Genomic DNA, 23,056 nt, shown 5'->3' with positions numbered 1-23,056 from the left:
TAAAAAGATTTGCTTGCCAATTTTCACACCTATTTTGACAAATTCCCTTGGCACTTAACAGGTTTCTTTAAACCATATATATATATATATTTTTTTTTCTTAATATGCTGTGACTATAGGTACAACATTGTGACTTCTTAAAAAATAAAAGAGGTGGTGGGGGGGGGGGGGGGATATAGTAATATTGTAAAGGAATGCCTGGCATTATTTCATATTCTTGATGCGGGTGCCGGATGGTATTCAGACGATCAGTATATCAATTTTGGAATCCCGACTGTTAAATGCCTGACAGTCTGGATCCCTACTTACAGTGGTTATTTTTCCTAGTGGGGGTCCACGACCCTCAGAGTTAGAATAGAACCTGTAGTGACCCACCAAGCCCACAGGGGGCTTTGATGTGCTTGCCCCCTGTCAGAGTACCAGCAGTCGGGATTCTGATGTCTGAATACTGATAGTCAGTATCCCGACTGTAGGGCCGCTATAAAGCCCTTATTGCTTTTGGTCTTCATCTAAGTAAGCTGAACCAATGCAGATACACGCAGATACACGCAGATACACGCGCGCGCGCGCACACACACACACACACACACACACACACACACACACACGATATAAGCAGGTAAAATCAGATAAAAGAGGTACTAAATCTACCTATCATCAAGCTTCTTCCCCCCACATTCCCATGGGACAGGAAAAAAAAACCACATTTAACACTGACAATCTTAAATAGTAAACTCCACCAACACATTAAACAGGCAATACACAGAAACACCTCAAAGTTAATCTTCATGTTTAGTTCAATTCAATAGGATTTTTTCTGCTTTTGGTTTAGTTCATTCGAAGCTACGAAACAGACTGGGACCTGAAACTAGAGTTTTTATTCAAAATGTTTAATGCCAGAGAAATATCCAGTGCTCCTTTTATTTTGTACTTGTGTGTTTCTCTTAAAAGCACTTTTGCTTGTTTTAATTAGGTTAAGTTTTATTGAAAAGATTTTAAATAAAATCGAAGCCTAATAACTTTGGATTGTTAAATGTTAGAAAGCATCAAAACATGGTTGATTAAGGTTTCTAATAAATAGCAATGTTTGACAGTATTACAAGAAACAGGATTTAAAAAAAATCATCAGGGTGTCTCAGGGTACTTGAAGGGTTGCCTTGGGTTGGTGGTTTAGGACCAATTCATTATTTATGGCCAATGTAATAGGCAAAACCAGTGCTGGTCACTGCCAGGGTACTCGCAGGGGTGCCTTGGGTTGGTGGTTTAGGACAAATTAATTAAAGCTAATGTAATAGGCAAAACCAGTGCTGGTCACTGGCAAAAAATAAAATAAAAAAAGTGGACAAACCGAAGCAAAAAAAAACTTGTCCCTCACCACATACCACCTGACCCTAAAAAGTACATAAAAACACATTTGTTTTTGACAGTGAGGTACCGTGAAAAAAAATCTGATACTTTAGGGCGCCATAATCCCAAAAAGTTTGGGAACCACTGGTTTAAACCAAAAAAGAGTTTCTTTTACTTTTTTTCCCCCCAACTAACTAGTTTAACCCCTTGAGTGGTGGGTTTTGCTGGGGCAGGACAAACCTACCAGGAAAACCCACCACAGATCACAGGAGCCCCCCCCCCCCCAGCGGCTCGGGAGGACTCGGGCGCCTGAACTCTGCAGAGTCCCCCCGAGCTGCCCCGAACAAACCCACGAGCCTGCTGCCTACGTCACTGCAGGAAACTGCATGGCGGCTGGGGAAGAGGAGGTCTGGACACCACTGGCGCTCACTTATTACACATTAGTGGTATGCCCAGAAATACCACCCAAGGGGTTAAAACTGGTGGAAAATCACTTCACATACATTTTTCTGCACCCCTTAATACTGCAAAGACTAATTTTATTAATGTTTCCATCATAAAAAAATAAATCTGCGATTTTATATCTTTTTAACCCTTTATCGGCCACAGTGCCTTCAAACTTTAAAAGAATATATTTCTACATGTTTTAAATGCAAATAAGTCTCCCAGAATGAAATCATGCAAAGATTTTTTTTGTTACAAAACACGCAATGCTGTGGGGTAAAAGTAGCCATTTGGCAAAAAAACAACCCAGTGTGGGTCAATAAACAATGCAAACTTATAAACTGGTTTGGTATAATTTGACATTTAAAAATGCTAATAAAAAATGCAAAAAAAAAATGTATTTTTTAAAATGTAAAATAAAACCATGTTTTGAGGTTTAACATTTATACATTTAAAAGCACTAACAAAAAAAAAAAAAATGAAATGTTTTTCAAATTTGCTGTACATGGAAAGTCTTAAAACAGTTTTGTTTATCATTAAAGCAGAGAATTGTATCACACTTCGAACATGCTGTACGACTAAAGCCTGCCTTACAGAGTCTGCAGCGACCCTTATTGGTCACATGAATAGGCCAGTGTTCCATGCCATCATATCTTATTTCATCAGCTGGCCTTGGTGCTATAGGTCTATAGATTTTTGTGGGCGGTGGTTTGCATGCAGACTCTTCCAGCGAAGGACGTCCCCATTTCTTTTTGCCAACTTCATGTAAGGTGCTGCCAATCGAAAGTCTGAATCTTTTCAGAGGCATAAACTTCTTATCAAGTAATAGACAGTCTTGCTTGTACAGAAGCCATGCATTGGCTATGGACAAATCCAAAGTGTAGCCGAACACACGAAGATGCCAGCGTTTTGCTTTGAGAGGTGTGCTTTCAATGGAAAAGTGGTTCTCTTGAGGGAGGTTTCTACACACATTCCTTACGTGATCCAACACGGGTCGGATTTTACCAAAACGATCAATTACCCCTTCAGCTTCATTGGTTGCAAAATGCAAACTTCTCCGCAACTGTTTGAACCTTTTTAGGGGCATTGTATCCGCTACTAATGGGAATCTACAATCAAGGCTCCAGTAATCCTCATACGATGGAAATTGAGCAACACCCATGTAAACAAGTATGGATAAGAAATCTTTCAACTCTTTTACATTAGTATTGACACTGGTTTGGGTTGACTGGACAGAATAGAGATTTGTTTGGTCCACAATATCCCTAATCAAGGCATCACTAAAAAAAGGTTCAAAGTATGACATAGGTGATCCAAGTTCAATGGGATCATCAACAGGTGTTTCGATGACAACTTCTGGCAAATCAGATTGTATACATGTATATGTTGATGCCTTTTCTTTGGATGGTCCTTTTTTAGGTCTTCCTTTCTTGGGGGGCACTTTCTTTGCCGTTGAAGGCTGTCCATCATCAGACTCAGAATCGCTTTCCAAGTTACTTTCATCCACAACGTATGACTTGTCAACTTTCCAATCTTCGTCACCAACATTCCTTGACTTTGAAAGTGAAGCAACAACTGCCTCATCATCAGTTGAGCTCTCCCCATCAGACAAGTCAGGGTTAAAACAAGCCGGTTTGCACTTGCCATAAAATCTGGCAGTGTCCATGATATACTGTTGAGGAGGTAAAAGGTAAATAAATCACTAATAACATTGCATAACAATAATTAAAAATAAACTCTGTGAAATATAGTAAATAAACACTAAATTGAAGTGGAAAATGTTTTTTTTTATTACTTTTTATATTAATTCAATATATTTAATTCAATATATTTATTATAAACAATCACTTAAAATAATTCTGATTATTTGTGGTTCTACACTTAACATCTGACTATCAGTTTGGTTACTTGTTGGCAGTTTGAAAACTTTTTATTACTACACGCTTATTCTGAACATGCTCAAAGCCAATACTATGTTTATTTAGGAATTTTAGAGGAGGTTATTACTTACAAAATATGTCTGTCTTTGTTCAGTGCAAAGTGCTGAGTCTGAACTTCCTTTTCCTTGTGGCTGCAGTACTCCAGTTTCACCAGCAGATGGCGTCAATAGTAATAGTCGGTATGATGTTGCCAAATGGCCACAATGTCTGAATTTCGACAGATTTAAAACGAGATGACTTTAAAAAAAAGTCTTGATGCACTTATAGCCATTTGGCAACAATATCGATAGATGGTTAATAACCTCCAATACTGTGCTTATGGCCACTGACATTGTTCTATATGGTTCTGATATCTCAGTTGCCACTATAGCCCACTGTTTCATACCCTTTCTCCAGGAATCACTATAGAAAGTAGTGCAACCTTTCCATGAGTTGCAAAATTTGGTATGTCTAATTTTTTCTTGCATTGATCCAAATGCAACTTGCACCTAGAGTGATCCCTAAAAAGGAATCATGTGACAAGGGAATCCGGTTATTCCTATGTATCAAACCTGCAGGAGACGTAGACCAGAGAAGACATTGCCCCATAGCAACTAATAAAGCATCTAATTATTTTAGAGACTAGACTTGATGCAGGCTACAAAGCTAATTGGTTGATATGGATTATTTCTCTACTTGATCCACTCTTCAGAAGTATTTATGCATCTGACCCATCATATTGTGTTTGTCCTTGAGGCCCACACACACACTTGGCGACTTTCAGCTCAAAAGCCGCCCAGTGTGTACGGGGCAGCAATAAGTGGTGATGTAGTGTTCACTCTAGAAATTGTGCCGGGCAGGGTGCCAGGGGGCGGTCCAGGGCCGCCGACGGCACACTTGTGGGCGGTCCCGGACCGCCGACGTCACTAAAGGGGGCGGGCCGGGACGGCGGCGTCACTAAAGTGGGCGGGCCCAGCCGCCGGCGTCACTAAAGGGGGCGGGCCCGGCCACGCTGAAGATGCTGTCACCACAAGGGGAAGGTGCCTTGATGCCGGGGAAGCACTGGGCATCACCGTCTAAGGCGGCGCTGGGCTTCCCCGTGCAAGGAGTCGGGCAGGCACCAGGCTGTTTTAGCGGGGCGCTGCTAGAGGGGCAGGGCACATTTTGCCCTTTAAAAAACAGGCAGGGCGCAGCGCCCCGCTAAAACAGCCTAGCGGGAACACTATGATGCACGCTCCCGCATCATCGCTGGCACTACTGCCAATATTACTGTATTACCAGAAGATGTGCGACAGGGTGGACGGTTTCCATAGTGTCCTTCTACGGAAAGTCGTCCACCCCCGGGAAAATTGCTAAAACTGGCAAAAATCGCTCAGTGTGTATGCACTGAGCAGATTTTCAGCCCATCGATTTTCCCAATCATCGATGTCCATACACGCTGGGCAAAATCGCCCAGTGTGTATGCACCTTTACAGTGCTATGTTCTCAAACATATTAGGCTTAATCCACAAAAAGTATCATCATTACTGTTTTGTCTGCGAGACAGGTGCATTATAAAAACAGCCTCTCAAATGCTAGCTAGTTTTTAAACTACAAACCAATACTTTTTTGTAATATAGCTTAGGTTTTCAATAAATAAGATTCTAACAAGGGTGTGTTCTCATTCTTGTTAAGTCTGCAGTGTGGAAATAATGGTCCTCAATGGTTTCCCTAAAAATCCACCACACTCAACGTTTCTTGGGCAACAAACGATTGTGTTCAATGAAACTACAAAATATCTGTAAGATGACAAACTGAATATATAAAACGATTGTGTTCAATGAAACTACAAAATATCTGTAAGATGACAAACTGAATATATGCTTGACAGTGTCTCAAAGTTCATAAAATCTCAAGAGATGATCAGACTCAGGACAAAGATTTCAATAAATAGGAAACAAACACACTGGGACAAGTGTCTTTACACGTTAGTCTCTGATGTTATCTGAATAGATCAGATACAAGTGTGCTGGAAGATAGTCATGAAGAGGAGTTGCTGCTGTCATCATCTGCACCACCACCCCCCTGCATCTCATTGAGTGACACCCGCAGAATGTTGCAGTGGGCGGACTGCATATGCTGCAACATCAGGTATTCACGGTTGGCATTTACAGTCTCTCCACGTGATATAACTGCGCCACACAAAGTGCAGACCGTTGCAAAAAAACAATAGCATATATCAAGCACGGAGCGCAAAAGTGGTAATCCTTGCTCCTGAGGAGGAGCCTGGGAGGTGGTAGCAACTGGGAAGCTGTGGCGGGAGGTACTAGGTGCAGATGGCGCAGTTACTACATTAGTAGTGCCAGTTGCTGCCCACTCTCTTTGGTGATGTTTGGCCAAATGGTTACGCATGGCAGTGGTCCCCAGTCTTCCAGGAGTGGACCCACGTTTCACCTCTCTGGTGCAGAGGTTGCAAAAGGCACTTGTGGCATTTCTTATGCCAATGCTGGGGTCTTTAAGGTGGAAAAAATCCCATACTGTAGATTTTCTTTGCGGGTAACTAGTGTGGACTTCTGTATGAGTTACTTCTCTGCCAGCGCTCGTAGTTACTCTGTGTCCATAATCAGGTAACTGCCTGATGTTAGGAGCTGCATTTTCAAGCAGATCGGATGAAGGAAGACACGAAACTTTAACCTGATCGTGATGCGGATTAATATAATCGGGTATGGAGTGCCAGGAATGATACTGCAGGTGAGGCTGCTGGCAATGGTCCTGTTGATGGTATTCTTCACCAAGACTGTGCTGTTCAAGGTATCTGGTTGTCCCTTCCTGTTGGCGATTACACAACCAAATTAACACTGCTGTTAACTGTACATAGGTGTCATGCATGCCAAACTACCTGGACACACTACATAAGTGATCTCATGTCTGTATGGAGGTTCAAGGAGAGAAGAAACAACAGGGTGCACAGTGCAAAATTGCCTGGAATTCCATTGGAAGCTGAAAATGCATCCAACTAAAAGCATTGAGGCAGAGCTGAGGGGTAGAAATGTCTGCGTGACCTTCCTCAACACACCTCTTCTCTGCAAAATATAAGTATATTTACACAACTGGTGCTCCTACTCTGTGCTCAGCAACAAACACCCTCACAATGCATATGTTACTCCATATACTGGCACCATGCCCCCGGTAAATACCATGTGCCTTCATGGAAACCTAGACACAGCAAGAAGGACTATGCTTCATCCTTTTGCACCTTATATAGGAGACCCAGCTTCTTAATGGAAACAATGGTACCACTGATGACTTGTAGATGGAACTGCATGCTATGCAGAGGTAGGACTACATAAAGAAAAATAGGATTTCAGACAGCTCTCTTGCACTAGGATGTAGGGCAGATCAGGAAGATGGCTATGACACAAATGGCAGGTTAGGGGCGATGTGGCAAACCCTGAATACAAGACAAAAATCTAATTACCCCCTTTATTAATATTGTTGCCAAATGGCTACAACTAGGTCAGGAATATCTTAATGTCCTCTTGCTGTAAATCTGCTGAACTGTAGACATTTTGGCCATTCATATACGGTCCTCGCTGTCTAGCTCGACAGTAACTGGGTTGACCAAAGATAGTCGACTGCGTCTAGAGCGACAGTGACGGGAGTTAAACGTTAGGCCATAGATCGACGGACACAAGATTGACAGTCAACACAAGTTTTTCATGGTTTTTTGGTGCAGCCCTACTAGGTTCGTACTTTACAATCCAAGTGGACATAGAGTTATATTATAATAGTGCCCAAAGCATGGCGTGCTCAGCAAGCCATTCAAGGGGACACAGTGCACTTATACAGTGTCCACGAGGACCTGTGATATTCAACACTAAAAAAACATGAGAAGTGGACACAACCTTGTGTCCGTTGATCTAGAGGCAGTCGACTATCTTTAGGCATCTAGCTAGACGCCTTCGACCAAGAGTGGTCGACCCGGTAACTGTCGATCTAGCCAGTGTCGATAGACTATCCTGTAACTGGGCATTTTGCAAAATCATACCAGCCTTTTCCATCTGGTGGTGAAACTGGAGTACTGCAGCCACAAGAAAAAATATTTTATTTTAAACTAAGAAGGCAATGTGACCGATAAGGGGCTAAAGAGCTGCTTTTGTTTATGTACTTAGTAAATTGTCTTGTTAATGATGTTTATTAAGTTGCTTCTTCTATTGAGAGTTTAGAAGGCTTTTATTTAGGAGTTATTACCAAAGATTGGAAAGTTGAAAAAGCAGAATCAAACTGTATGTGCATTCTGCTCAAACAATAACATGCATTCCTTTAATGGACAACCAGCCCTGCAGATATATCAGGGCTCGAAAAGTATCAGTCACCAGGTATTGGCAACTAACATTTAAGATGTGGCCACTGGAGTGCAGCTCCAGTAAATGCCTAGTGATTAAATATTAAGCCTATAGTGTACTTGCTGCCTGCCAGTGTTCGAGGTCTCGGTTGGATTCCAACAGACCGAGACCCGGACCCTTCAGTAGTCACAGAGGTTTTGTCGAAAAATAAAAATTCCAAGCTGGAATCCTGGTAGAGTGCACTGGATGTTTCACTCCCAAGCTCCCTTTTAATACTGGCATCTACTGTTATAACAGGAATCCATTAGGTTTCAGTCACTGAGCATATAAGTGGAATATAGACCTCTGCAGACACCAACAGGGCTCTGATCTCCAGTTAAGCCTGTGAGTAAAAAACTTCTGTTGGCTTCATATTAACAGCCTTCCTTTCTATTATGATCATCCTATATAATAAAAGGCTATTGATGATCCTCACCTCTATGGGGGGAATTCAAGTGTTGTGCATGTCGGCGTACATTAGCACCTGACAGAGCAATTCAAGTGTTGCTCCAATGAGGCTTGCACAGCTGCTGGCACGGACATTACTGTTCTATCATTTTGATGGGCAGGAAAATAGTTATTAATTGGTGGACCTGTTATGTGGAATACTATGAACTGGGGCCCTTTCTGTAACGTTCTTTGAATTGGGGGCTCTATGTAGCATACTATGAATTGGTGGCCCTGCTGCGTGGCTTTCTATGAAGTGGGGGCCCTTTGGTGTGGTGCGCTATGAACTGGTGGCATTCTATAAACTGGTGGCCCTGTTGTGAGGCATAATAAGAATCAGTGTGTCCTATGTGGCATACTAGAAAATGGGCACAAGAGATGGACATGGTCATTTTAAAATGTCCTTCACTAGAACCCAGCGATAATCAGTTTCTCTGGGGAGCAGAGGTAATTGCATAGGAATGAGAATATTGACTGGTGGAGGGGATTTGGGGACTTGTGTGATCAGCAATCACTCCTTGACCTTATAAACACTAAGTAAGATTGCCTTCATACTAGCTTCCATTAACTCAGGGGCACAAACAATTAAAAGACAGGAGTCCCCTCTTTCAAATAATGGTTGCTATGGGCAACATTTTCACTTTATCTGTATAGTACTCAAGTGAGGAGAAAAAAAGTATGTTTGAAATATTAACAAAACTAAAAAAAACATTTGGTTAACGGTCTTGTAATTTTTTTTTTTACAAAAACAGAAAAAAAAAGAAAAATACATAATCCTACTAAAGTGATTGCAGCTTCTTGTCAGTGCGTTCACACAGAGCACAGCTGTACACAGGCCCTATCTTCAGGTCAGGGTTTTGTTCCCCTCATCATCCTGTTATTGCAGTCATAACCGTTTATCATTAATTAAAAGAAAATACCTTTTTAAACTACCGTATTATAAAATATCATTGTGGGGTCCTATACTAAAGATGCAAACAACTCAAAAACATGGAGGGAAAATGAATCCAGTTCCCATGGCTGCACTAACCACAGCAGTAGCTCAGTGTGAGGCTTTGCCAAGTGAGAATGTGGTTTTACACAATATTTGAAAAGTTATCTCATCAACTTAATTTAAAAAATCTGTCAACAGATTCTGCCTCTCAATGGGGCAGATGTATTAAGCCTTAATAAGAGATCAATGCAAGGGTGATAAGGAGAGATAAACGTCCAGCCAATCACCTGCTAACTGACTTTTTTCAAACACAGCCTGTAACATGGTAGTTAGCAGGTCATTGGCTGGACGTTTATCTCTCCTTATCACCCTTGGATTTATCTCTTGTTAAGGCTTAATACATCTGCCCCAATATCCCATGCCGGTCATTCTAAAGACATCAAACATTAGGAAGACTGCAAGCATAAAGGGTAGGCAACCAGTATTCCTCCTTGACTCAAAGAAAATGATTTTACAGAAATGTAAAAATCCTCTTTTTTTTTTAAACTTACTGGCTAAAGCAAATTACAAAACTGCACTTAAAGACAAGTAACACACAGTGGAAGCTGGGCACCTTCCTTTATTGGCATCTCAAGAGGCAAATAATTGAAACATGTACAATCTGAACAGATGACCAGACGTGACCCTACACAGCTAATCGGACGAGTCCCCCATGATGCACTGCCCAGTCTGACTGAATGTGCTTGGGGATTTCAGAAAAAGACTGGACCCCACTGTAAGCCTGATGAACAGCAGAAGTAAAATGCTAAGTAATGGATTGATTGGAGTCCAGCCGACCCTTTTTCTGAGCATTAGAGGAATAAGAAATCATCCGCCTTGCAGAGATCATTCTGAATGTAATTCTTCAAAGCCACAGTGACATCTTCGTGTGATGGTGTAAAGCAGTGGTTTCCAAACTCAGTCATCAAGGACCCTCATACAGGTCATGTTTTCCAGGTCATCTGACAGGAGCACTTTGTATCACCATGCGTCACATTTGAAAAATTCACAAAACCATAAACTCTGTAGGCTTTTGAGGAGCAAGTTTGGGAACCACTGGTCTAAAGCTAGAATCAGTGCATCCTTAATTTCTGTAATAATGGGAAACCCGACTCGAAAACACTCCTAACAGTTGTAATGGCCTAAAGGACACAATCTTCCATGTAAGAAATGTAAATGTCACAGTGTGGTGTCGGAAATGTCCCGTTGGTATTCAATGTATCGACTGTCGGAAAGTCCTGAAAAATTGGCAAAAATGGCTGAGATTTGTCAGAAAACAGCCATTAATTCGACAATCCGTGGCCGTTTCTGACAAAACAGATCCATCTGACAGCCTTCAATGTGGTCGGTAACTACAGCATTGAATAGGAGAGTGCCGATATTTCCCCTGTAAGGAAATATCGGCACAGATTGAATACCTCCCATATAATCTAATGGCTCAAAGGGAGGATGTGGTAAGGCATTAAACATGTGGGTACAAATGCCTGCAAAATTCACCCATTAGCGGGTTCTCTGCAAGTTTGCCAGATGTTTTAAAGTAGAATTCATTTAAAAAGCTAAAACTAGGTTGGCTTTGCCTTTTCAAATATATGCCTGCAGTTCATAGCCGATCACATCTATCTCATAGTCTCTCAGAGCTATAAATGGAGGCTGTACAAGAAATAATTGGAACCACTGGTAATGGAAACCGAAAGTCAACCTGTAGAGCCGAATTAACTTATACGAGGGAGGAAACCCCTGCTGTTAACATCAGGATAGGTAATGTACAGTGGTGCCCTTAGACACCTAGCGTCTATACGCCATACGGCGTGACTGAGATGCTCCAAGAGGAGTAGCATATTGTATCGGTCTTTACATTTTCTATCTTGTACGCATCGCAGAATGAGCAAAAAGCTGCCCATAGCATGCTGAAGATACTAACCAGGTACATTTAATAGCACAGGAATTTGTTTTACACAATGCAAAACACAACGTATCTTGGTGTAAGGAAAAGCTGTGGGCACTTGCATTGGAGCCCGTTTTGAACAAATTTAGTAACGCACAGATGATTAAATCTCAAAGTGATCAAGATAATCTAGCAATGACGTTTTGTTGCTCGCAAACATTGTTCATCTTCCAAGATCATTTCAATGAAGTCAGAAAATAAACCCATACAATCCAATAAATCTTCCAAACACATTTTCCTGCATGACCATTACTGATCTTAATAAAAAAAAAAAAAATCTAAATGATTAGGAATGTCTGTCATTTGGGAAACACAATTACCATGTCTGCTTCAGTAACAATGCAAGCATCTAGCTTCACATGGACAGCAGTTCTTATATTAGCACCACATTCTCACTAGATCAATAATCCATATTATATGCTTTACTTATAGCACAAGTTTAGCATTAGCATGGATATGGTTGTGTGTTTCTTCATACCAATGCAGTCCGAGCACTTGTCAGAATAACAATATACTGATCAGCTATATATATATGTCTAGTGTCTGTGTGTCTCCGAAACATTGCCATCTTTTGGCAGCAAGTGAAACGACATCTCTCTCTCTCACACATGCAAAACACAGAGGCAATCACAAGGGAGCATTAGGGTCGAGCGGGCTTACTAATACTATGACACACTGTTATACTGCCTTCAGTGTAACAAAAGCTGGACCATAAATGCAACAAACGTTGCATCTGTAGTTAGCTTGGTGTTTGATTAAACTGCTGTATGGGAATAATAATTGTTGTAGTTTCTATTACGGTAATACCTGTATGTTATAGAGTGTAGGTCAGGCATGTCCGAACTATGGGCCTCCAGCTGTTGTTAAATTACAAGTCCCATCATGCCAAGCCACAGTTTTGCTATTAGGGAATGCTAAAATTATGGCAAGGCATGCTGGGATGTGTAGTTTCACAACATTGGACATGCCTGGTGTAGGTGAATTAATAAACAGAACAAAGGTGCCTACAGATGCTGTATTATCTGAGGAAATAATAGGTTGCTTTACAGCGGATCAGCTCATCCCAGTCAAGACCACAGAGAGCAGATGGTGTATATTAGGTCGACATTCACAAAAGGTTGACAAAAACAGTTGACATGGGCTTTTTTAAATTGAACATATAGATTTGACCACGTCGGCCATATCAGTGTCGACCATATGGTGTTGATCTATCATCCAGTTCCCAGGTGGAAATAAGCACATTCTGAAAATCTGGTTAGATGACTACATGACACGTTACATACACACTGAAGGCAATCGCTGGCTAGTGCCCAAAATGGGTAGATCACAATTTGGCCTCCTTTACATAAAATATTTTCCACATATAAGAATATGTATGGGTTTTTTTTTCTCACCTGGTTCAACATAATATCATATACATCATCTCCTTCACAAAATACATGAGCCTGAAAAAAAAAAAGAGAAATAAGTATGTATCACAAATGTCAAATAACAGGTGTAATACCTGCTTCAGCACAGCTGGTTGTGCTTGGTTTATGTTAAGGTGCCCAAAACTGACAAATTGGATGCGTATGACATCCGATCCGATGGGGGTCTTGATCTGATCCTGAGATATTATGTGTAGCACATAAGATATATCATAATCTGACCCATCAGTGGCACACCCGATCAGGGCTGTAGTGTTCCACACACCTATATAGTCTGCAGAGCAGGGAAGTGCCAGGCAGCAGAGGCACTCTCCCTGCTCTGCATCCTCTGCTGCGCCTGTCATGTCAGACTGGCATGCAGCAGCATCAGCAGCAGTGGTATCCTCCAATCCTCTCACCTCCAGATTTCAAAACTCTTATTCAAACCAATCAGCGGCCGACCATTGACTTGTAATAGCCAACTGTTCATTAAGAAAATGTGGAATGGTCACGTATTTTTTTTTTTTTTTTTTAAATGCCTCATCACTCATTCACAAAACACAGTAGCTATAGGTTGGTAAGAAGTAGAGAAAATAAAAAACCCAAACAAACTACAATCCCTCAAACATATTTAAGTCCATCACTTGTGGAAGTCTCAAGAACTGGGCATATGAATATTTAATGTCAAACCAGAAAAGTGGTCACTCAAATATGTCATACATATTAATATCAATAGCTATCCAAATTTATCTATTGGTGAAGTCTAACCTAACCTCTTAAGACACCAAATTTTAATTATTAACAAGACACCAAATTGTAATTAACATTTATTAAACCACATCTCTAGACTTGCTTCAATTCCAAAGAAGTAATACAATAAAATAAAAGCAGCACAGTAAGATACATAGCATGTCTAAGATGTATTTTATTGCATTATAACAGGCCAAATTAAACTTCCCACAAGTATGTAGACTTTAGAGCAGCGAAATTGAATTTTTATATTTAATTATTTGTCTAAAGACTAATGGGGTCAATAAAGCTCAGCTTATGTCTAAACCCCTTCCCCTCTATTCTAAGGACAGAATAGGTGATCAAACAAAAATATCTATTTTAACTAGAACTTTGACATGGCAATTGACAATAAACCATTCGCTCCCAAACCCTGGAAAACAATGGTCGTTCATGGAAATTACTTAAAATCTGTTTGATTTAGCAATCGTTTTTGCCCATTTTCCAGCATTTGGGAGCGAATTATAGGTTGTCATTTGCTTACATACATTAAAAGATTTTTATTCTCAACAGACAGATTGGACAAATAAAACTTTAGGTCTGTACCCAGCTTTAGTATATCTACTATTAGTGTTAAATTTAAAGTGTCCAGACTCCAGATCATTTTCTTCGACACCAGTATTTCTAGAAGCCCATGGATAAAAAGATTTTGAAGGCACTAGATCCCATGCAAAAGCACAGTCTTCTATCTAGATGTACTATAAACCTTGCGTACACACTTTGCGATCCCCAGTGTGTAGGATGTCAGCGGTGACCCCGGCATCGGCAAGTGCCTACACACTTGCCAATACAGACTACTGACAAAACACGGCGAGGGGGGCCCTCGCTAACAAAGATGCATGCAGAGACGATGGAGCGGATCATTAACAACCCGCGGGAGCGTGCATCGCCCATTGGCGGGTGCATACACAAACTGGGCAATAAAACGAGCGATATTGTTTACAAGATATCGCTCATTTTATTGCCCAGTATGTATCGGGCTTAAAAAAAATGCTCTATCAAGGAGATTGATGTTACATGGAAAACCAGGATAAAATGTGCCCAAATTTTGTAAGGAAGTTTCACATTTATAAAACAATGCAAAAATCTCCAAATATTTGTGTTGTCTAAACATATAATTACATCCCTTCCTTTAGGCATATTCAAATCAACTGCCATAAATAAAAGTTTTGGGTAATCTAAGAATTTACCTTTCCAAGCTTGTTAGAACATTCTGGATCGACAGGGGCTTTACCCTTTAACAGCAGGGTTCTCACTTGTTCTATGTTACGGAGAGAGAGAGAGACATAGACATTGTGTGAGGAGAAGTAGTATGATGATGAAATGAATAGGAAACAGCTTAGTCTGTTATATACATTACTAATAAAATACTTGAATCCTACTGACATGTTTACCTTTGCTCTCCTCTGCTTCACTTTCCCTACTTCCTGTACTCCTGTTGCTGCGGGGTCGTTTTGCAGCTGTGGTTCCATTACTGACACTCTGCTTCTGTTGGTTTGCCCAGGCATCTGAAGCAACTAAAAAAACATGCTTGATGAAACAATTTCACAGACACTGTACCATCAGTACCATCAACTTTAAAATGTTCATCAAAATTTCTATTCAGTGTAATGAGAAGAGTTACAATTAAGAACAATCCAATATTCGATGTGAGGCTACCTGCATGTTTCCTACAAAATGTATTTTTAATATAAATACATTATTTCCTGGATTTCCTATTCTCACAGCAGCAGCACACAATGTGCATAAACACTGAGCAATTTTCACCCGCCCAAGCGATTTTCACTGGGGTGGATGGCTTTCCATAGCAAGATGCTATGGAAGCGATCCACTTGGTGGGCAACACTAGCAAACGAGCAGCGGTGGATCAGCTCTCACCAATGGGCCATACACACTGGGCGGCTTTTGAACTGAAAGCCAAAACAGTAAAAAAGTGAGCTGCTTTCAGCTCAAAACTGCCCAGCATGTATGGGCCTTTAAAGTACTCAGAACGGCTGTGTTTATTATGATTATCTTACAAGCAAAAGGTTGATCTATAACTGTTCATTAAGAGTGGAACTGATACCCTGAGCAAATGCATAGGTGCAGTGCACTGCTGGCTGAGGAATTATTGGAGGGGATTAAATACGAATAAAGAAGAGGGTCACTGGGTGACGACACAGAGACCAGGGCTGAGTGCCGACGCAGAGAAGGGTTAATAGTGATGCAGAACAGAGGGCTAAATAATGATTGTGGGTTTAATCATAGAATAGCTTGCTTTATTCTGAGGATATTCCCAGGGATAGAGAGCTGAAATGCATGAAAAGTCACCAAATTATACTTTTCGCAGTATGCCTATTTTTTTCCTTGACCATTACAAATGCAATGTGCCCGTTCCCCCCCCAAAAAATGAAATGAATAGCGCCCTGGGATCATCCGTCACTTTAGAGGAGAGACCGGGTGCCATATAACAATTGAATACCGCCCTAGAAAAAACGGAATACAAACAATTTTCTAGACAAATGCAGTCCGCATTCCTGATCCACTCCTGGCTGATCGCTAAAGTGATGTCAAATGAACCCTGTTTCACAAGATTTGGTGCAATTTTCTATATTATCAGGGAAGTGTAGCCATCATATATTCACGTAAAGCTTTTGTTTTTCACCATGGGAGATACTGTTTCCGTGTTTTCACCATGTTTCTCCACCCCACTGTATGCTTTACCTCCAATGCATGTTGAAATCCTTCTCCAAACAATAGGACACTACAACCACCCATTTTAGTTCATCTCTTCTGGGTGTGACCTATCCCACCAATAGTATTCCTACGTATTGCGCCCAACATGGCTACCTCACCTGGTACCCTTCTTGGGTGGAATATATAACCGAAATATATTTGTTTTGCTGTTCTTTATCATTTCTGTGTGTTCTGTAACTTGCTGTAATTCTAATGCCTTCATACAAAATACCATTTTATTTAATGTAGGAAAAGGGACTATACTATATGTTATAGAAAAGTTCTGTTTAAAAAAAAAAAAACAAATACACATTAAAACAACTAAGAACCAGATCTTTCAATTACTAAAATCGGTACTTATGTAGTATCTGGGCTGCCGATTTTTTGATTGTATGCCTTAAGTCAGGCATGTCCAAACTATGGCCCTCCAGCTGTTGTGAAACTACATCCTATCATGCCTTGCCACAGTTTTGCTATTAGGGAATACTAAAAATATGGCAAAGCATCCTGGGATGTGTAGTTTCACAACAGCTGGAGGGCCATAGTTTGGACATGCCTGCCTTAAGTTAAGGCATACAATCAGATGCAATGCGATGCAATATCGCATCGCATACGACCATATCGCATGCGATGCGATGGACCCGATTTTTCCATAGGATTCAATGTTAAAATGAACTGAGTCCATTTTAACATGGAATTCAATGGGAAAAGGGGTCCTTTTCATACCCCTACTATCCAAGTGGGCATGGAGTTGGATATAAACCTGTGGCGAGCGTAGCGAGCCACCGAGCCCGAAGTGTGGCTAGCGTAGCGAGCCCCGCGAGGGGACCGTATTCTGTGTCCGCTCGCCACGCTTCGGGCCCGGTGGCTCGCTACGCTCGCCACAGGTTTATATCCAACTCCATGCCCACTTGGATAGTAGGGGTATGAAAAGGACCCCTTTTCCCATTGAATTCCATGTTAAAATGGACTCAGTCCATTTTAACATTGAATCCTATGGAAAAATCGGGTCCATCGCATCAATATGGTCGGGTGCGATGCGATGGACCCGATTTCAAAATCGGCAGCCCAGTTACTACATAAGTACCCTAAAATCTATTACATCTACTCAAGAAAATATTGTATTATTCTGGTGAAAACATACAACATATATAAAAATATTTAGAGCATGTGTTCCAATTTATCACTGTATGGTCAATCTCTGTAGGATTGGTGCCAGTTCCTTATTTTTCCAATTCTAGACACATACCAGATAAGCAGCGCTGAATCTCTCTTTCATGTTGAGTCTGGCTATTTATTTGTATCATGGCTCCAAGATCAGCTGTATACGGCCGGCCGCCCAGACTGAGAGACACAAGCTTGTTGTCCGCATGTAACGCAGTTTCTAGCAAGATGCAGGTGTCCGCATCATAGGAGACCCAGGAACCTTCATCCGACTGCCACTGCCACACAAAATCTGGGACCAAAAGGAAAATATACATTTTTTAAAATGTGATGTTCAGACCACTAAATTGATTTGAATTACAGCTGTCTTGCTTGATCCATAGTGACATAAACTTTATGGTTGCTGTGCACACATGACAGTTGCTATGTAACATGGGTTGATTAAGAAGGTAATAATAATAAAAAATATAATAAGAGGCGTGTCAGGATTGGATTTCATTTACCATAGCAGGATAACATCGGTATTATCCAGAACACCCTCACCTCTGCACCTGCAGGAATAATCAGCTATGTACTGTAACACATGTGGGCCTTACACTCCTACAAGTGTAAGCTATGTGAAGCGTAACAGAGGGGGAAGCCAAAGCATCTATGAGTGTTATAGTCTGTTGGGCCAGAAAAGATTTTTTTTTTACAAATGTGGTTATGTATATTTATGAAGTGTAGAAATAAAAATATATGCTTATTATATTTGCTCACATCTATTATCCCCTGGGAGAAAGCTTTTACAACCTGAAAGCACTATATGTAAGCCAGATCAGTGAATAGACTACCAAACACTTATCTATTGTTATGTCCAGGGCTATTTTTCAGCAGGAACTGAGGCCCTTATTCTAGTTCACACTATCTGACTAAATATTTCTTAGATGGACAAAACCATGTGCACTGCAGGTGAGGCAGGTGTTACAGAGATAATTAGATTTGGGTGGGGCTTTACACCTGCCTCACATGCAGTGCACATGGATTTGACTATCTAAGAAATATTTTGTCAGAAAGAGTGAACTAGAATAAGGGTATCCAAAATAGTCTCATATAAAATTTTATATATATACTTTTATATATATACTTTTGTGTGTGACAAACTCACATTGGTCCTGCTCCTTCACAGCAAGACGTATAACTCTCTTGTAGCCATTTTTTGTGTTCTTCTGAACCATCTTCCTCAAATCAACTTGTAGGGAGACGCCTGCGACAGGCGAGACAGTAACAGACTGTTTTCCAGAACTAAGTCAAAGTAAAGAAATAGCTTTAAATCTTTGTTCATAAAATAGTAAAAGCCAGTTCATACATTTTACAAAAAATTATTTTATAACCAAAGAAACCATGGAGGTTATTCTGGTCTGTTGGCTCCCCTGCGCGTTCTCTCGGGAGCAATGTTTTGTTTATGTGCAGTCTCTTTGGGCGAACGGATGCGGCAAACTGATTATTCACCGGGCAGAACAGTGCAGACGGGGGGCATGGGGTGGCGGCCACGGGTCATACCCATGGGAACTCCCAGAGTTTCATGGGCATCCCTATAGTAATTCGGACGTGATGTGGGTGCCCGGCTGACGTCACGTGACTGAACATCCAATCAGATGCCTGCGGACAAAGTCACATGACTGAACATCCATTCACATGCCTGCGGGTAAAGTCGGCGTTTAGTTGGCTTTCAAAGCTGACATATTCACTGCTTCTCGAGTCAACCAGAATGACCCCCCATATGTACTGTGCAAAACTTTAAGTAGTCAACAGGAATAACAGATAATGCAACCCTTGACAACCAATGAAATTCCAATCATCACTTTGCAATTACAAAATGAATATAAACATCTGAATGGCTGCTATGGATGACAGCGGTGCTTCACAAGATAAAGACATCCTGTATAAATCAGATATTTGTCCTTTTCTGTCACACTGGGCCTTATTCTAGTTCACTCTTAGAGGCAAATTCCTTCTCAGATGGACAAAACCATTTGCCTCTAAGAGTGAACTAGAATAAGGCCCACTGTGCTCAGAAGGCTCGGTGTATGCCACACCTTAGGGAAGGGTAATGAGCTCTAGTGTGACCACCAAATCAGGCCCCACAATGCCATGCACATTCAGGAGTACAAAATGGTGGGAATTTACTTCAGATTAAGGACCTTATTCAGGTCCATTCGAAGTTTGTTGTTTGCGCATGCACATTTCTTTGCATGTGCATGTGCTGGGTGCATGCACGGCGAACAAACTGTTCGCTGGGTGCATCAACCCATCTTACGGGCGGAGGGCGGCCCATTAGCATACATGAACGCCCAGCGTTTCATGGGCGTTCCCACAAGAACACTGGGCGTTCTCATGCTAATATATCAGTATCAAAACTTCTCATTCTCCTACTCCACTACCTCTCCTCTTGATCCTGTACCCTCAAAAGTCAGTAAAATGCTTTCTCCTGTGCTCATCCCAACCTTAACTAAAATCTGCAATCTCTCTCTTGCTACTGGTACTTTTCCTTCTCTGCTCAAACATGCAGTGATTACTCTCATTCCGAAAAAACACAATTCAGACCCTAACTCTCCTAATTACCATCCTATCTCTCAGCTCCCATGCCTCTCCAAGCTACTCGAGAGACTTGTCTAATCTTGCCTCATACACTTTCTTAACTCTCACAACTTATTGGACCCACTTCAGTCAGGCTTTCGTTCCCAACACTCCACTGAGACAGCGCTCACTAAAGTGGTAAATGATCTGGTAACTTCTAAGTCTAAAGGCCATTACTCACTACTCATTCTTCTACATCTCTCTGCTGCTTTTGACACTGTTGACCACACTGTTCTCATACAAACACTGCACTCCCTAGGTCTTAATGATACAGCCCTTTCCTGGTTCTCATCCTACCTATTTGATCGGTCTTTCAAGAATTTGCTTGTCTGACATCACCTCCTCTTCTGTACCTCTGTCAGTTGGACTACCGCAAGGCTCAGTTTTAGGTCCTCTGCTCTTCTTAATCTATACCGCATCTCTTGGCAAACTAATCAGCTCTTTCAGATTCCAGTATTACTTGTATGCCGATGACACTAAAATCTATCAACCTCAAAGTTGTCACCAGTGCTTTTAAGGTGGCCATACACACGCAGATTTATCTTCAGATCTGGCTGGTTGGAACAAATACATGGTTATGGATGAGAGTAAATGACAGTTGACCATTTGCTTGGAAATGTTGGAAAACTGACGAATTGTCACTCATCCATAACCATGTTTTTGTTCCAACCAGCCAGATAAATCTTACTAGTGTATGGGCACCTTAAGACTGTGTCTCTGAATGACTCTCTCTGCCATCTTCTCTTGGATGTCTTCTCGCCTCCTCAAACTTAACATTTCCAAACTGAATTGATATCTCCATAACTGTTGACAATGTGACAATCTACCCTACCCATCAAGCTCGCTGCCCAGGGGTCACCCTCGACACAACTGTCCTTTGTTCCCCACATTAAGGGGGGTATTTAAGGTCAGCCGTGCCCCTGTCCCGTTCTCGTTTTGCTCGCCTCGTGCTCGGCAGTCGGGATTCAATGTCCCGGCCGCCGAGCGGCGAGAAGGGGGCGTGGCCGCGAGTTGATGACGAAAATAGACGAGCTCCGGCCAGGAGCTCCCCTATTTCCGGCTTTTCTCGGCAGAACGAGTCCGACAGCTTCTGCTGTCGGCCTCGTTCTGCGCAAAACCCCTGTTCAATGCTGTCGGGGAAGACAGCATTGAATAGGGCCCCGCAGCCATCTCCCCCGTCGGGAGATAGCTGCGGGTGCACAACAAAGATTGAATACCCACCTAAATCTGTCTCAAAATCATGTTACATGCATCTTACATGCATCTAAAAAACATATCAAAGATATGACCCTATCTTACACACAACCCTGCTAAAATGCTAATCCATGCACTCATTATCTCTCGAAATGATTAATCATCATTGCAATAGTCTCCTTGTTGGTCTTCCCAAGAACAGACACTGCAGCAAGGATGATCTTTCTAGCCAGACGTTCATTTTTTGCTGATCCGCTCTGCCAGTCACTCAATTGGTTGCCCATATTCTACTGTATTCAATACAAAATACTTCTACTCACATATAAAGCTATTAACCAAACCACACCAACCTATATCTCCTCACTTGTTTTAAAATATCTCCCAACCCGCTCTCTCTGCTCTGCACAAGATCTGCGTCTCTTTTCTTCATGGATTACTAGCTCCCATTCACCGTTACAGGATTTTCATCGGGCTGCCCCCACCCTGTGGAATGCCCTTCCACACACAATTACACTCTCATCAAGCCTCCAAACTTTCAAGCGTTCCCTGAAAACTCACCTCTTCAAGCAAGCCTATCAAATTTAGGAACCACCCACATAACCCTCAGAGGCACTCATGTATTATGAAGCTTCCCTTCTGGACTTGGTGGGACTACTATGCTAGTACTGGTGCCTGTCCTTGTGTTTCCCTCCTATTTCCCTATAGATTGTAAGCTTGCAGCAGGGCCCGCCAGCCTCTATGTCTGTCGGTTTTACCCAGTTTGTCCTTTCAGTGTTCAACGGAATCTGTTGCGCTATATAAGAAACTGTAAATAAATAATAATGTCAGCTGCCCGCGTCAGCCAATTACCGGTTCTCAGCTGCCTGCCAACTACCCTCAGTGTGCACACACATCTAAGGTTGCTCTGAGCCATCAGCGACCATCGAATGATGTGGGTGTTCCCCAACAGGCTGCGAATGGACGTTTATAGAAAGCATCCATTCGTATGCCGTGCGAACGGTGGGCCGGCGTACCATCATTCACAAGGCGGGATCTGGTTGACTCTCAAGGATGCAAATTCACATCCGAGCGAATCAACCAAAATAACCCCCTAAATGTAGAAATGCAAAGGAGTCTCCTAAGAGTCATTTTCCCTGCAACTAACATTATTAGCAGTTTGTGTATCTCACCTGAATGCTAGGTTAATCTGTCCATTGAGCTCAGGTGTGTAAACTGTCCACATATCACCATCGTCCAGCCATTCCCAGCGTGTCTCTAGCTCTATCTTTACATCTGATTCTTGCAACGGTTTGTCAGAAGTAACATGTACAAAACCTTCATCTTCAAGCTCAGTTTTCACTTCAATCTCTGGCTCTAGATCAGCCTCAGCTTTTCTTTTCTGGGACACTGCTGCAGAAAGACAGAAAAAGGATGAAGCTGAGCAAAGTAAATAGTTCAGTCTAATACTTAAATGACATGTTTTGCTAGAAGATTTATTTCTACTAAATCTTAATAAACACAAAATACTTTTGGCACGATTAAGGATATCAATGTACTATAGTGAAGTTAAAAAAATGTACTTTTCTTTGCAGGAAGGAAAATACATGGATAAAAGGCTGCATGTAAGGTCCAATGCAAAACTGGTATTTGTAGTATTGTGTTACTGAAAAGAATATACGGCCACCCAGTACCGAATGCATACTCTTTACGTTATTTACAGTTGAGGCATGCATGCGGAGCCCAATTTTCCC

General features: G+C 41.6%; 1 protein-coding gene across 2 annotated transcripts in view; it reads right to left on the bottom strand.

The window, feature by feature from the left end:
- Positions 1–23,056, bottom strand: part of PARP2 (poly(ADP-ribose) polymerase 2) — a 61,543-nt gene that overhangs the window by 31,859 nt on the left and 6,628 nt on the right. For both annotated transcript variants that reach the window (XM_083145269.1, XM_083145270.1), the window contains exons 2-7: positions 22,496–22,715; positions 18,661–18,797; positions 17,599–17,805; positions 15,029–15,151; positions 14,825–14,895; positions 12,834–12,884 (exon numbers count right to left, since the gene is read on the bottom strand). In XM_083145269.1, the coding sequence (XP_083001395.1) occupies positions 12,834–12,884; positions 14,825–14,895; positions 15,029–15,151; positions 17,599–17,805; positions 18,661–18,797; positions 22,496–22,715 (809 nt within the window). The remainder of the gene's footprint in view (positions 1–12,833; positions 12,885–14,824; positions 14,896–15,028; positions 15,152–17,598; positions 17,806–18,660; positions 18,798–22,495; positions 22,716–23,056) is intronic.

Source organism: Crinia signifera, chromosome 1 (genome assembly GCF_055691185.1).
Source record: "Crinia signifera chromosome 1, ASM5569118v1, whole genome shotgun sequence".
Classification (NCBI taxonomy): Eukaryota; Metazoa; Chordata; class Amphibia; order Anura; family Myobatrachidae; genus Crinia; species Crinia signifera.
Note: the sequence above shows the minus strand (reverse complement) of the source record. Positions and strands in the feature narration are given on the sequence as shown.